This window comes from Oryzias latipes, chromosome 12 (assembly GCF_002234675.1).
Source record: "Oryzias latipes chromosome 12, ASM223467v1".
NCBI lineage: Eukaryota > Metazoa > Chordata > Actinopteri > Beloniformes > Adrianichthyidae > Oryzias > Oryzias latipes.
This window is the reverse complement of record NC_019870.2, coordinates 3,678,724-3,694,838: the sequence shown is the minus strand read 5'-3', so window position 1 is coordinate 3,694,838 and position 16,115 is coordinate 3,678,724. Positions and strand designations below refer to the sequence as shown.

The 16,115-nt window shown below is 39.2% G+C and overlaps 1 protein-coding gene across 1 annotated transcript; it reads right to left on the bottom strand.

Moving 5' to 3' along the window:
* Positions 1 to 1,214: 1,214 nt before the first annotated feature.
* scamp1 (secretory carrier membrane protein 1) lies at positions 1,215 to 15,640 on the bottom strand. The gene is made up of 9 exons (XM_023960378.1): positions 15,365 to 15,640; positions 10,959 to 11,036; positions 9,550 to 9,657; positions 8,495 to 8,606; positions 7,916 to 8,044; positions 4,353 to 4,512; positions 4,177 to 4,278; positions 2,932 to 3,049; positions 1,215 to 2,834 (listed from the first exon to the last, which is right to left on the bottom strand). Exons 1-9 carry the CDS (start codon positions 15,419 to 15,421, stop codon positions 2,685 to 2,687), a joined length of 1,014 nt encoding a protein of 337 aa, XP_023816146.1. The 5' UTR covers positions 15,422 to 15,640; the 3' UTR covers positions 1,215 to 2,684.
* Positions 15,641 to 16,115: the final 475 nt, after the last annotated feature.

Below are 16,115 nucleotides of genomic sequence, written 5' to 3'. Positions count from 1 at the left end.
TCAAATTGACCCGGCAGTAAAAAAAAGAAAAAAATGAAAGAAGCTAAAAAGAGTCAGAAAGATCAAATACTATTTGTTCTTTTGCAACTTTAAAAGATAGACCATAATAGACATCTGGATGTAAATGCCCGATTACTACCATCTTTTTTATTAAATGTACCCTGGGGCAAATTTAATAATGTTACATTCTGGGTCAAATTGACCCATGTGAAATTTTAAAAAAAATCTATAAAGAAGAATTTATAAAAAAAGACTAATCTTAAGTTATTTTTTCACTTTTAAATTTGGATTTCTTAGCATAAACAACATAAAATATAAATAAATTTAGCTAATAAATCTGCCCTACATGTTACAAAGCTACTCTTCGGGTCAACTTGACCCATCAGTCAAAATAGAAGCTACAAAAATTAGTCAGAAAGATAATTTTCAGTTTCAGGCGGTTGAGAAGGTCGTCCGCTGATCGAGGGCTCGGCGGTTTGATCCCTGCTCCCCCCAGTTAAATGTTGCTGTGTCCTCGGGCCTCCAGTGTGGCTCCACTGGTGTGTGAATGTGGATGAATGTCCCGGTGATGGTCAGAGGGGCCCGTAGGTGTGAACGGGCAGCCACGCCTCTGTCAGTCTGCCCCAGTAGCTGACCATCACCAAGAATGAATGAGGAGTGAATGAATAATGGAGACATTGTAAGCACTTTACAATATTCTATCGGGATCAAATGAAAAATGACGGGGATGCAGATGGAGATGGCCTGAACACATCGAGAGGAGGAAGAGTGATGAGGTTGGTATAAAAGGATGCTGAGGTGGATGCAGTTAAGGAGGACACGATGCTGGTTGGTGGGACGGAGAAGGACGCAGAGGAGAGGGGCCGATGGAGGCAGATGACCGACAGCAGAAAGACAAAGAAGATTATTTTTCTTTCCTGCACAAGAAGCACTATAGGGAAAAGTCATGTTAGCTTATTAGGCTAGCTTGGTACCAAAAATAGCTCATCAGTTTGGTTTCTAAGCAGAAGTAAACTCAAAATTTTCATCTGAACATCAGAACAGAAAAATACAAGAGAAAATGAATCTTAAATTGAATAAATGAGGTTTAAAGCGAGTCTTTGAGTTAATCTTGACTGTTGTGTTTAGATGCGACTGCGCGGAAGTCCTCTCTTGTTCTCTACTGCCACCATGTGGTCGTTGGCTCAAAGTGCAAAATAATCTCAAGAAACAAATACAGAAGAAGAGCTTTATTAACTGTTAATGCAATAAATATACAAAACTCAAACTACAGACAAGCAACGGAAGGTGGAACCATATTTAAAAAAAAAACAAAACCAAACAATCTTTAAATTATACAAGATATACAAAGAACTCTTATTTCCTTCAAATTTTTTCAGTGTTTTTCTACCAAACGTCTTGATTATCAAGCACAGAAGGCTCACATACAGTACCTTATACTTCACACTGCACTTCTGGGTTCTGCACGGTCAGACGTGCACGTACAGATCCAAACTTTAAAAGACGGGAAGGAAAAATTAAAGGAAAAAAAATGCAGAAAAGCATGAAGGAAGGAGCCAGATAGAACCGAAAAAGCCAAAAACCCTCCAGGGATTTAGAGACAAATGAGGACACCAAGAGGACGCCGTCTGTCTCTTTAACAGAGGTCAAACTTGAGGAAGTATAAAGCAAAAGTCAGCACTGATTGAGCGTTTATCCCCAGACAGGCGTCCCGTTCTTCTAAAATCATTTTCCAAAACGAGCGAGGAGCGTCCTGAATGAAGCCCCAACACCGACGACAGAAGCCGTTCTTTAGCCGAGGAAAGATCATTTTCCATAACAGCTACATTCTCATTTTATGCCATAAAAGTTGTGAGCCGAGTTCAGCAGGCGTCAAGAAATATGATGAAACCACCAAAGAAAAGGCCGTCGATGACACAGAAAAGAAAGCAGATTTAAAGTGCAGTTTGTTAGCCGTTTAATAAATAGAAAAAGCAGATAAATACACGCAAAAACATGGATTTGTTTGTCAAAATATACAGTTTCTGAGCGTTAATATCTGGAGGAAGCTTTTATCCAATTCTTTCCTTTAAGAATAAAAAAATAATCATTTTTAGAAACCCAATTCTAGCCTGAGATTACAGACTAAATGAGCAGAATTTCACCCTGAAATTAAGATTAACAAGCTTTAAGATGATGATTGAGAATATTTGATAAATTATATCCCTCTGATTTTTTTCTGAATTATGTTGAGCAGCACTTAAGGTCAATTAAGACAAACCTTTACTGACCTGATTCTGGAAAATGTTGATTAGAAAGCAAGGCATTGAAACTGAAATGCACAGCATTTACCTTCAGAGATACAGGCTCTCTCCACTAGGGGTCAGCAGAGTTCCGCTGAGATCAACAGGAATCAAATATTTTATCAAGCAGGAAGAAGCACCTCAGGGGAAACCGTCAGGAAAGGCACACAGACATTCAGGAGGTTGGCCACACACATGCACACAGGTACACACAGAGGAGAGCACGCCGGCGGAGGGAGGCGTGGTCTCCACAGCGCCCCGCACTGGCTTTGCGCTCAACTTGGGAATAAAAGAATTAAATAACTGACCAACTGGAACCACCTTGGTGTTGCTTGGAGGCTGGGGGGGGATGTCCATGCGTTTCAAAGGGAGGGGGGGGGTGGTGTTAAAGACCTGAACAAATCAGATCTGCTCCTTGAAAGCCCCCTGAGCGGCCGTGGTGGCGGCAGTGGCCGCCGCCGTCTGGACGGTTTTATTGGACATGACGCCTGTGGCGAACTCCTGCTGGGCCTTCTCGAAGCTGGCGCCCGTGGTGCGGTACAGGGCGTGGATCTGAGGAGGAGGGGGGGGGGGGAGCCACAAGAGGAGATGAACACAGAGAGCACTGCATAGATCCAACAGGTCTAGATCTGCTCTCTCTCTCTCCTACCTTCTTAAACATGATGAGAGACATGACAGCCAGGGAGGTGAAGAGGGCTGCCACCAGGATCATGATGATGCCCACAGGGATGCTCGTGTTCAAACCCATCAGTGCAGAGATCCAGCCGCTGAGGAAACATCACTTCTGTTCAACATCTATTTTTCCCCTCATTTATCCAAAAAGAAAGACCAATTTACATATTCAATATTTTCAAGACTGTCAGACCTCATCCCCTCAGAGTTTCTGACGTTATGAGAAACATTTCTCCCTGACAGAGAGAAATCCCACTGCTTACCATGCTAACTGTGCTAAATGTCGTAGCATTACATTGAGCAACATCAACTATCCCAAAAAACACATTGCTAAAAATGCATACCGCTATCATGCTAACAATGCTAACATTCCTAATGTCTCAATATTGTAATAAGGTAAAAGCTTTTTCGGCAATATCCGTTTCAGAGATATTTAATGCTGAATGCAGCATTTAGACTTTAGCAGTGTTAGCAAAGTTAGCATTGTTAGCATGATAAGCATTTTTAGCAATCTGATATTATGATATATTTGATGATGCTGAGTGCAATGCTAAAATTGCCAAAAGTCCTAGCATTGTCAAATATCTCAAAACAACACAGCGCTACAAAGGCTAATTGTGTTAACATTGCTGAAAGTCTTAGCATTGTGATAAACTTTAACATCCATCTTAGAATAATGCATTGCTAAAAATGCTACCTATGCTAAATGTCTTAGCATAAAGGGCTAGCATTGGGTTGACCCATCTCAGAAAATGTTCACACCACATTTTCATTATCTTATTATGGTCTGTCTCTCTACTGTTGCTTGTTCTTGTCATTTTTTAGGAACAGTTGAAGATCAGGAGGGTTTGGTACCACCAAGACACAGAAGGTTGCAGATAATCCAGAAAGGTTGGAATGATTTGAACATCTTCATTAGCCTCTATGAACAGGTTTAAAAATCATCTCTCTTATGGTCTCTGGAAAACACCTTTAAATTTGTTCTGTAATTTAAATATTTTAAGTCAGTTTCTCTTTTTCTCTTACTTTGGTGCAATTGTAAGCTTTTCATTGAATTGTACAACCTTATATTTTAAAATAAACTTGTATAATAGGTGTGTTCTATTTTTTTTTTGACTGGTTGTGTGTCACTTGTAAAGATAAAGTGAAATATGCTTTTAAACAGTTTTAATACCAACTTTTCTTGTCTCTGTGCATAAAAAACATGTTACTGTGGCCTCACCTTGCGCCCCAACCGCTGATCCCAATACACTGGATGACGTAGATGCCAAACTGGCAGACGTACACGAAGAAGAAAACAAAGAACCTAAAAGAGCTGTCGCTCCTGCAAACAGAACAATAGAACATGAGGAACAGCAGGCGGCGTGTTGTGGAGAGGCGCCGCGGCGTGATTCTCACCTGAACGCTCCGTACAGCGGCCTGTACCAGCAGACGAACGAGCACGGCGTGAAGAGCAAAAACCAGAGGATGGACAGGCCGAAGTCCACTCCATGCGTCGCGTCCACACAGAACCAGGACAGACAGGCGATGAGGTTGGCCAGCAGCGTCCCAGTGTGAACTGGAAGAGAGAGTCTGTTAAACTCTTTCCTGGAAAAGCATCAGACACGAACACTTTGAGCAACCTGTGCCGACTAAAAAACAAACCATAGAACACTTTATTAGTAAAAGTATGAAAAAAGCTATTTTCATACAGACTTTTATGTTTTTATACACTTTACAGCATTAGCACACATTGTCACCATAACTGTGCTGTGTTTATTGAACAGTATTGCCATTTTCTATTTTATTTAGAAAGTATTTTTCTTTTTTTTTTTTAAGTTCTTATACTTTATTGCAGTCATACAACACATTTCACTACAGGTTGCACTGTTGTATACAGTATGTGACAAACACTTGACTTTGACCTTCAATTCCCATTCCCACCTCTGGGGGCAGTGGTGTGCTAAAAGAAGATAAGTCATTTTCAAATAAGAACAAGTAAAAGAGATAGATTTTTTTTAATAAAAACTTCTTGTTTGAGGATAAATTAGTATCAAAACAAACATTTTAGAAAGTTTGTGGATGTTTTTCACTCAAACTCTAGCAGCTGAAAGAAGACGTTTTTAGTAACGTTGTAAATCACACTTTAATGTTTAGGTATCAAAAAGTATTTAACTCTAAAGGTTTTGGCATAAAACATATATAATAGAAGTTATGACATATTTTTATTCTGCTTAGAATAAAATCCTAAAAACATTGTATATAGTTCAGTGGAGCTTTGCTTTTTTTAAAAAGTTTTTTACTTTATTTTGACTTTGTCTTTGGTTTGTTTTTGAGTTTGTTTTTATTTTGTGATTTTTGCAGTAAAAAAAAAAAAGACTAAATGTACTTTATGGAATTGACTATTTGGTACAGTTATATACAGGTTTCATTGTGGATATATTGTGTAACAATGGGTTGCATTTAAAAAATAATAATAAAAAAAATAAAAATCAAGTATTGCCACAAAAAACATATTTGAAGACAAATTATTAAAGTTACTTGTAAAGCTGACTAAGAGCTAAGCTTTTTTTCTTTGTTAAAGAAAACTTGCATTTTTTTGTTTTTCAGAAGACTTCATAATAATTCCTATTTTGTTATTGATTTAATTGTTTTTGATTTTTTTTCCAACACCAAAACTACAAAGTTAAACCAGTTTTAGCTGCAATTATGAACCAAATTGTGTCCATTTCTTTTCAGGTTGATGTCCTGGATTTGTGACAAAAAATAAACAAGCTCCACTACAGGAGCAGGAAAAAGAACAGCGTCGTCAGCAAACAAGCTGAGCCCCATGTGACGCTAGAAGGTATGGATTCAGATACTCCCACAAAAACAGAGAGAAACAAGCGAGTGAGTGAGTGAAGGAGATAAATGTCCCAAACAGCAGCAGGTTCTGTTCCTGCAGGGATTTTCCATCTCAGAGAGGAATCTGACATCAGCTGACTAAATCCTAAAAGAACAAACAAACACATTCAGTCTGTTGGGCTTGAAAAGTCTTTTTTTTCCAACATGACTGCAGAAGATCCTATTGTTTTCAGGAGATCATCTGACTGAGTCCCTTCATCAGTCCACATGACTGCAGCACGTGTGGTCATGTGGCTGCTAAGCTCCAAAATAAAGTTACTTACAAACTCAAAACTGGAGGTTCAGGAAGAAAAGGACTCTTTACATAAAGAGGTTCCTTCCCATTTGTGACTATTTCCTCTTAAAAACGTGAAACTTCTGCTTCACAGAACCCGTTCTGGAACTGTTAGCATGACAAGCTTCTTCATGCTTTGACAGAAAAACAGCTTTACCGCTCAGAACCGCATCTCTACCTGCAACTTGCATTTCAGATTCAATGTGTACACACATGCACTGTATTGTAGTGTGTCTGTATACATATATCCAACTCAATATCAATGAAATCATGTCTCTGAGCAGAGCAGCCGGATGCGTAGCTTCACGTTTGCGAGCAGCGGAGGCTTTGGACCGCAGTCCGTCCAGCTGCCGGAATCAGGAGAACAGTGTCTCCCGGAAAGAACAGCGTCTCCGAGCAGAAGAGCGTCTCTGGAACGCTGTGTGAGCTAGCGGAGGCGGCTTTTTAAATGCTCCGCCAAGTCTGAGACACCGTGCAAAAAAACAAACAAAGCCATGTCAATTTGCGGCATTGCATGCACGGATTTTAGGTGCGACCAAGGCTAAACGTTGTTGGCGCGTATTAGCTTAACCCTAACCCTCCTTCCGGGTCTGTGTGGCCAAGAATAAAGCACCGTCCGAATGGATTTGGAACACTATGGGCAAACATGCATTTGATAATAATCGTAACAATAATAAAAGCATGTTTAGAAGATGGCTCACTTTGTTTACAACAGAACTCAATATTTCTTCTTCTACGGTTGATTTTGGTATTATAGACAGTTCTGCGAAAGTCAAAAAGATTTATTCTGACTGAAAGTGTGACGCATGTAAACACTTAAAATAAACAGATGAAGTTTTTCTGGGCCCATGTAAACAGTGCAATGCTGATCCGATCTTTGATCCGACCAAAGACACTTTGCACGTGTAACCGCAGCTATTGTTAGCATAACAGGCTAAATTAGTAATGTGCTGTTCTGAGATTTGGTGTTGAGCACAATATTGAGACTTTAGCAACGTTAGATTAGTTAGCATTGTTAGCGTGATAAGCATTTGAAGCAAAGTGTTTTTCTGAAGTATTTGATGATGCTTAACGCAGCATTAAACTATTTTAGCATCGTTATGGCTCAGTTGGCTGGGTGTAGGACTGTCTCATTCGCATCCCAGGGGAGCAATAAGCTGAAATCCAGTGTGGGTGCTTAGGCAACACCCTTAGCGCTGCTGCCTTTCTCAGTCTACCCGGGCCTTGAAACTACAGGGTTGTGTCAGGAAGGGCATCCGGCGTAAAAACTCACCGCTTGTGCGAATCAGTGAAAGCTGATTTCCTGTGGCGACCCCCGATGTTATAAACTAAAAGGTGAACAACCTCTTCCAGCTGTGAGTGCATGCGCTAGTATTGGTTGCATGTATGCTCTAAGGGTGTTCTTGAACACACATCACATGTCTGGTTTGTACACAGCATAACTGTTCCTTGTTTTTCACCCTAGAGCACCTGAGCAACACTATTTACATGAATTGCTAGTGTTGCGTGTCCAGGAGTCTGTGCCTTCGCCGTGGGACCTTCCTACATGTCCCATGAATGGCTGGACCAAAGACCAAGTTTCTCGAATCATTTTATTAATTATTAGGAATTTTTGTTTAGATCTAATTTACATGACAATTACACCTTGTTGGGTATATTATATCGGGTAAAAATGACCCAGCAAACTCTTTATAGCAAAAGTGTTCTAGGGGTAAAAATCTGTTGATTCCTCTGATTCATCATTTCACTGAAGTTTATTTTCTTTTGTTCGTCCAGCCCAGACGACGGAGGATCAACAACTCACACATCCAGAGGTAGTACATGATTTTGACAATCTTCTGGAACTCCACGGGGATGTCCACGCTGATGTCGTGGTAGAAACACGGAGCCACCGGGAGGTTTTCTGGAAGGGGGGGCCAGTTGTTCTTCCTGCCTGTAACATCAGAGGCTTTGATCACTGAAAAATGTCTGACAGGATTGAAGCTAGAGGATTATTTGATCAAACTAACCTAAACAAATGTTTGACATTTGATCAAAGTAATGGTCTTGTAACTGTTTCACTGCCTTCTCGCCTTTCTGTTACTAGTATTTACCACAAGGGGGCACACAAGCTAAAGGGAAAACACGAACAGAGGAGGAAATAGTTTGCTAAGAATGATAGAAAAGCCCAGGAAAAAAATGTTCTTGGGTTCTCCAATGCATGATGGAGAGAACATGCAGCAAATGTGATGCAGGAAAATACCAACATAAAGGAAGGAGTGACTGTGAAAAAAAGTCCACTGTTTTCTCAGAACGAAGGTGGAAATGTTTTCCTGTTAAGATGCAAACACTGAGCAGATTCCCTGGAGCCTCTCTGGGAGAAGATGCTGGTTCTGGTTCTGACCTCCTGAGGCGCTGAGCGTCTGCATCTCTCTCTCCCGGCGGTCCAGCTCTGCCGCCTTCCTCTCCAGCTCCTCCTGCCTCCTCAGCAGCTCTGCAGCTGCTCGCGTCGCCTCCTGCAGACACAGGTTTACAGAAGAGTCTTTTACTTTCAAAGACGGAAATTCAAGTCCCACTCCAATACTCTTCCTTTTAATTGTGCCATTTTTAGCCAAAACTAAAAAAGAACTGTGTTGTTTTCTAGGACATAGTTTCTGCAGAGTGGCAGGAGTTCCCTCTAGCTTGCAGCCCCTCAAACCCCCAACCTGTTGCCGATGCAACAAAAATGGGAAGCAATACTGGAGCAATCCAGCCGTACAGTTCTGATCCAGATTCCAGCTCAGACGAGGAAAACAAAGACGTTCACACATCTGTTTGTCTGCATCAGAATGGAGTGGAGCAGGGAGCTTGTGGCTCCGCCCAGCGTAGAACCTACCTCACATTTAAAAGCGTCTTCAAGCGGCAGAAAATGCCATTTTAAGCTTAATTTTCTTTATACATGTCGTCCATCATCATAAAAATGCTACATGTTAAAAACACCATTTTCATTGGAGTGGGTCTTTCATAAGAACAGCTAAAGTCTGCCGTCTCTTGATCTACACATGCAATAATCCAATCGCTGTGATCTCCATGGTTCCAAATGTAAATGTTTTTCAACAAACCGCGGCGTTGGTTTCAAAACCAGCTTCAACCACTACGATAAAGTCCTGCCAGTTTTCCACACCGACGAGCTAATTAGCCAGATGACGTTAAACCATTAAGGACCAGTTCATGACCTTTTGACACAGGAAACGGTTTAAAGTCACATTGCGTTGATGAGAAAAGCAAAATTGTGACTCATTCACCGGAATTTAAGATAATTTCCTGTTTCTTGTTTTGATTCAATCAAGACTGTTTCAGGATGCGCAGACACCCAGTCTGCTTTAGCCTGAGCAGTCAGTTGGATATTTAGGTACTGATAAATGACATTAACTCTTCAGGGCGCACACTACAGCGGCTCTCCGCTCTGCTCCTTCATACCTGGCCCTGAGGCTGCGAGTACGCCGGCGGCTCATCCGACGGCTTCATGATGGCGGGCTGCGTGCTGACAGCAGGGCCCGTGGTTCTGGGGGCCGTCCCCGCAGGCGTCTATGGAGAAAGTAGATAGAAACACTTTTTGGAAACACCTTTTGAATTGTAAACACATGTGTTAGCAGACATAAAACTGTAGCTTTTGAACTGGAAAAAATGGATCAATGCATCAAAAATGACCATTAAGCAGCAAAAAGATTTAAAAAAATAAATTAAAATGTTGAAATCAGCTTTCCTCCTCATTATTTACAGTCATCTCAGTGTAAAGTTCTTCCTGAAAGCTTTTGGCAGCTTTAAGCTGCATCGTTTTGTTCTTTAACTTAGCCGTACGAACAGATATGTTCATAAAAACATGGTTTTAATTCATGCGTTTTCCATGTAAACAGCAAAGCTCTGACAATGAAATGCTGGGTTTTCATATTCATCCGTGTCACGTCAGAATTAGATGTTGAAATCCAGTAAAAACTGCAAACATTTACAATCAGGCAGATTACAGCCATCATATTTAAATAAGGCGAGAATGTCAAAGTTGTGATTTGTTTTTAAGAATACAATATTTAAAATTTCCGCTTAAGAGTCAATTTGAGTTGATTTAAAGGGGACTTTTCCCCCAACGTGGCCGAAACGTTACAAAAGATAAACCGTTTTTACATTTTATAATCAACTTTTGTTCTAAATTTGAAACTTGCACAGCTTCAGTTCTGCTACAGCAGTTTTGAGAATCATTGAGAAAACCTGATTTCAAATGTGAAGAAATGAATCCATTTTGGGTCAAAACAACCAATTCAGAACATTTTACCAACATGATACTCCGGAGATGGAAGTGCAAACGGCAGCTTCATAAACTAAACAGCCACGTTTCCAGGACACATTAGGTGTATCGACAAGTCTGCCGATACGATACATAAATTATAGCAGAAGAGTATGACTTAGAATAACCTCTACTTGAATATTAATACGCCTTTCATTGTAATAAAATGGCAAAATTCCTCTTATTTAATGATCATAACGTTAATCACAGCAACTGTATCTCATATATAAGCTGCTTTTATCCAGGCAAATACACAGTGCTTTTATTCTGGTAACTAAAGGGAACAGTCAACATTGTCTGATTCCCGTAACAAAATATTTTTCAGGATAAGAAAAAAAATTAGAATGATTGCGTCTTAACCAATAAGGTTCTAAAAGTATGATTGAGGAAATAAATTGTTGCTTAATGTAGCTTCTCCAGTATTTTTAAACTGCTCAGGGGTCTGAACGATGCTTCCAAAATGAAAGAGGAAAACAACAACAAAAAAACACCTTTGTTTTATAATAAAGTTATGTCTGAAAAAGAGCGGAGTGTTGCATAAACTCACTGGTTTAGCATCTGTGAAGGGATTGTACTCCTCCAACCCTGCAGCTGTGGTCTGTCTGACTTTTGTTACTGATGGATCCTAAAAAAAGACAAAAACGTTAGGAAATGCAGCATTTTCAAACGCTGACTCATCTCAGCAAAATGTCACAGGGCAGGTGCTTCTATCTTTTTTTAGCAGCTTTCACGATGTCACGGATCAGCAGTACGACACAGTTAAAGGGTTTTGGTGAACGGCTGACGTTTTCCTCAAAACAATCAGCCGGGAATTCAGCTGCGAGAAAGACGGCACGATTGGAATCATTTTCACAAGACAGCAGCTATAAATAGACAAATGAGTTATAACAGAGAAACGCTTTTGAACCAATGAGAGGCTTTCAGTTTTTGGTGCAAAGAAGCTGTGGGTTTTTGTTTTTTTTTGCACCAAAACAACAAACTTTGTGAACAGAAAACAAAACAAATTGATATTTTCATTATAAACAAACAAAAAAAAGCATCTCCGTTAGAGACACACAAGTGCATGCTGGGAGTCGAAGTTCCTTTTTATTTTTAGGTGTCTTGAAAAAGCTTAAATAATTGTCAGCAATGTTTAAACTGACAGAATTGATTCAAATTTAAACTTTTTATCCTATTTATTGAATACGACAGTGTTACACCACCACAAAAGAACAATAAAGAAATACACTTTTTCTAAAATAGATTGTAATTTCATGAAAATAATGTTACATTTACAAAAATAATGTACAGTAGACTCAGTGAGATTCTTGCCTAGCAACATAAATGTAGCAGGAAATGTTCGATTATCTTTGTTGAAACACTTAAAATAATCCACATTTATCAAAACATAATTTCTTTTGTAAAATCACGACTTTTTTAAGCAAAATATGATCGACTTCATTCCTATTTAGATCTATTTCTGTTTCTTATATAGTGACCCTAAAACTACCTAACAAAAAAATAATAGGATAAAAAGGTTTACATTTGAACCAATTTTGGTAAATATCAAACATTTTACACCTTTTAGCGATTTTATTTATGTAAAAAGTTGACTTTTTCCTCATAATTTGACTACTTTATTTTCTATTTCTTTTAGTGGCCCTAATACTCTGTTATATTGAACATTTAATCAACTGGGATTATATTAAAAATGATTTAAACTACAGAAGCAGACTTGAAAATGAAACATCAGTTGATCAAATCGATTTTCCTTCAGTGTGATTTTTAGTTTTTCTTTGCCGTTTTATTCATGAAAACCTTCAAAGAAGCTCGTGTTATAGCCAGTTTAGTAGTGAGGAGGATGCGGGGATTTAAACAGGCAGAACTGTCAGGTTTTCACAGAACGGCGGACGTGTTGAAGTCTGGTTCAGGCGGGCCGACACGTTTGCAGCCGTTTTGACAAAACAACCACAGCAGATGTTTAGATGTGCTAAATAAATGCTGCAGCTTAAGTTAGCTAAAGCAGGTTTGGGTTGGTTGAATCAGAAAAAAATGTAAAAACTGACAATTTAAAGGTTAAACGTTACTAAAGCTGCAGCATAACAATTAAAAAAACAGGAAATGTTAGAATTTCTTTTAGCTAAATCTGTATATTTTATTGCTAAATTAGATGAATAAATCTATATCATTAAGAAACTGAAAGTTGCTAAAAAAAAGGAGTAAATATCTTGTTAACACTGCATTTTAGAATTTCAAACAAATGTAAACATTGCAGGAAATGAATGAAATGACACGCTCCACTAGAAATCCATAATCACAGAAATGAGTCATTTTTTTTCTGCAATTCGGAACTCAATTCCTAGAAGTGTCTCCAGCTGAGTGAGTCCACCGGCTGTTGAATTGTTCCAAGTTGAGCCAAAGAAATTCTGCAGCTTTTAGCTCAAAGAGAACCGATGATTTTGGAGAATTTTAACTTCTCCATGTTTTAACAGAGATATAACTGGATAAACTGGCACAAAAACATTTTAGCGTCGCAAATGTTAAAGCAACAGAAAGAAATCAGGAAAAAAAAATCCAAAATAAAGAACGGAAACTGGATTTTAGTCCTGGAAAAACATCTACAATCATTCAATGGAGAGCTGCTTACCATCAGCCGCTGTCGGCCCCACACGGCCACTCAAAGAGCTGCAGAAGATTCACTTCCACCCATGAACACTCCTGAAGTGTTGGGACTCATCCACTTTCATGTTCGGATACCATCTCCTAAACTTCCAGGAGCCCTGACTTGTCACCAGACCAGCATCATCAATATTTCAGAGAAGGTTGCTTTGAAAATTTAATGGTGTTCTTTCTGCAGCCGAGTCAACGTGCAAAGGCGGAATCACCAGGTTTGAATCAAAGGATTGACGGATGGATTTCCAAATAATCTATAGTTTTGGTCACTTAATGAAGAAAAGAAAAAACTAAAGGGTTTTTAAGTCTGAAAGTGTGGAGCTACTTTATATTAACGACCACCGGATCCCAGTTTCTGCCATTAACCCACATTCACGGAAATAGGCCAAAGAGGTTTGACATGTTGGATTTTTGCACGCCGGGAGCCACCAGCACATGTCGCAACATATGATTTCATGAAGTATTGACGATAGCCCAGAGAAAGGACCGCAGCGCCATTTATCTTCAGGCAACGCGGTTTAAGGCGGAAAATGAGGGAAACGCAGCAGCAAAGCCTTCCAGCTCCTGTCAGTATGCTAATGATCCCATGAATTATTCACTTATCTTCCTGGTGAGTGACAAAACCCGCTGCTTCTGCGGGTTCTGGGACATTTCTGGACTCCAACAAGAACAAAGTCCTGATTATTTTCATTATTCGTCTAAAAACTAAGACCCATTTGAAATTTGTTCACTTTTGATCTCTTAGGAAAACTTTCAGGTTTCGTTTTTCTATGTATTTTAATGTAAATCTAGCTTTGAAATATAGTTTGTTTTAAACGACACTTAAACTCACTTCTACATAAAGACAACCACATTGTCAGCTTTATTTACTGCAAAACTAATTTAAAAAAAAAACGGTTAAAATGTATCTGTGTGCTTCACACGTACAGTTAATCATGAAAACCTTTTAAATTCTAGAAACGCCTCATTGAAAGCTGTGAAAGAGAACAGAAAACTGTTTTCTTATAAGTACATCTCCGGGTTTAGCTTCTAGTTATTTGATTCCCTGAAGTTTACCAAAATCTGGACATGCCTCAGAAATCCTTTACATGTTTTTGACTAGGTATGACCTCTGACCTTTAGTCGTGACACAAACTTCACCCCTAACCTAACAATAATGGTGAAACAAAAATGGAGAGCACTAGTGGAACTATCCAGTCGTACAGTTTGGATCCAGATTCCAGCTCAGACGAGGAAAACAAAGACGAACGTGGATCCATTTGTCTGCAGGTGGATGCATCAGAATGGAGCGGAGCAGGGAGCTTTTCTACGTCACAAATACAATCCTTTTTTTTCTGCTTCTGATTCACAACATCTTCAATGAAGAAACACACAGAAACACAATTTTAAGCTTAATTTTCCTCATGTATATCCACCATCATCAGAAAAATGGCGTAACAACAACTTAAAAACACCCAAAACAACATTTTCATGGGAGTGGGTCTTAAATCGTGCGGTCATCTTTAGGCTTCAATCCATTTCGTCTGCAAATTCTGACCGTGTTTTAAGGCCTTTTCCCACAAAGACCTGGCAAATTCATGACCAGACCCCATGAAAATGTCAAACTTGTGTGAGGAACACATACATCAGAACCCGACTTAGGCTCCAGATGACATCTTAGCTTGGTGGAGGCAGTACTTTCCAAAATAGGAATCGTCCTAAACAGAAGTCATTCATTCAAATTGACTGACAAAAACAAGGTCTTAGCTGCAGAGTCATTGTTTTCAGATCAGCTGCTGTGAACTTTCATTAACATCCGATATAATAAACAGGACGGAGGCCTTAAAGACTCTGGTCAGAAGGCCACCTTCACCCTGAAAACGCAGCCCACGGCGACACACAGGAGGGTGGGAATGACTTCACCTTCACTTCTGTTCTTGACTGGCACTTTTGTAGTCAACATTACTGTTGTAAATAATATAAATAACACGTTTAATCTGTGTGTAACAGCAATCATAGTAAGTATCTGATGCAAAATATTCCACTTAATTTAAACTAACCCACTAACTCTCTTCCTATGTAATATTTCACTTTTGTTTTAGTTAAATTGACCTAAATTAACTTGTAAAGGCAGCTAAACTCGTTCAGAAAGTCAGTTAACGGCTTCAAAAAGCTTTAAAGTCAAAGTACCTTCGTCACTGTAATGTAAAAAAGTCCAGTTAGTTCCAGAATAATCCATCCGAGGAGCGCCAATCTCCTAAATGTAAATAAATGCAGCAGCTAATGCTAACCTTGCTAACTTTAGCAAGCTAATGATGTTACCTGAAACGGGCTGTTCAGCTCCGGGCCCGCGAAGGGGTTGCTGTCGAAATCCGACATTCTTCTTCTTTACCGGGAACGGCTAACGTCGAGCACGTTAACTGTGTCCCAGAGCGGATATCTGTGACTCGGGTCAAAGTTAGACACGTCAAAACATCGAATCGGTACGAGGAAATAGCCCGGAGATGACACGGTCGGAGTCAAGTGATGACTCTGTGAAGAAATCCAATCCGCGCGAGGATTGGCCAGCCCGGAGAGGAGGCTTACGTCAGGCGGAAGTAGACACGTACGTCAGACACGTCACAGTTCTTGCAGGTTTTTTTAATTGAAAAAACATTTGAGGTTGAAAGTATTGTGTCAACAAGTTACAGTTACAACATGTATAGAAATATGTAGACAACATTAAAAACGTTAAATAATAATAGCAATAACAATAATACAGAAAAATACAAACTAAAATAAAAGAGATTAAAATAAAATAAAATAAAGGGGTTACATGGAAATTGTTACACAGCTCTTTTAGTTCCTTAAACAATTCACTTAAAAATTATGGAAAAACATCCACAAATTTATCACCGACTCTGTTTTTGCTGATTTTTAACTTTATTATAAACACATAATACTTAAAGATGGTGATGCTTTGTTTTTATAAATATGTTTTTATTCAAGGCAAAATTTCCTATTCAAAGAAGTAAATTTGTTAATAAAAAACCTGAATTCTTCTTAATAAACTGGAACTGCAGAAATGTATAAA

Bases quoted from the DNA above. Each gene is read 5' to 3' on its own strand.
- scamp1 (XM_023960378.1), bottom strand. From the start codon at position 15,421: ATGTCGGATTTCGACAGCAACCCCTTCGCGGGCCCGGAGCTGAACAGC. The intron at 4,279-4,352 runs GTGAGAATCACG...TTCTGTTTGCAG, and splicing joins CCGCTGTACGGAGCGTTCAG to GAGCGACAGCTCTTTTAGGT. The intron at 3,050-4,176 runs GTGAGGCCACAG...ATGTTTCCTCAG, and splicing joins ATCAGCGGTTGGGGCGCAAG to CGGCTGGATCTCTGCACTGA.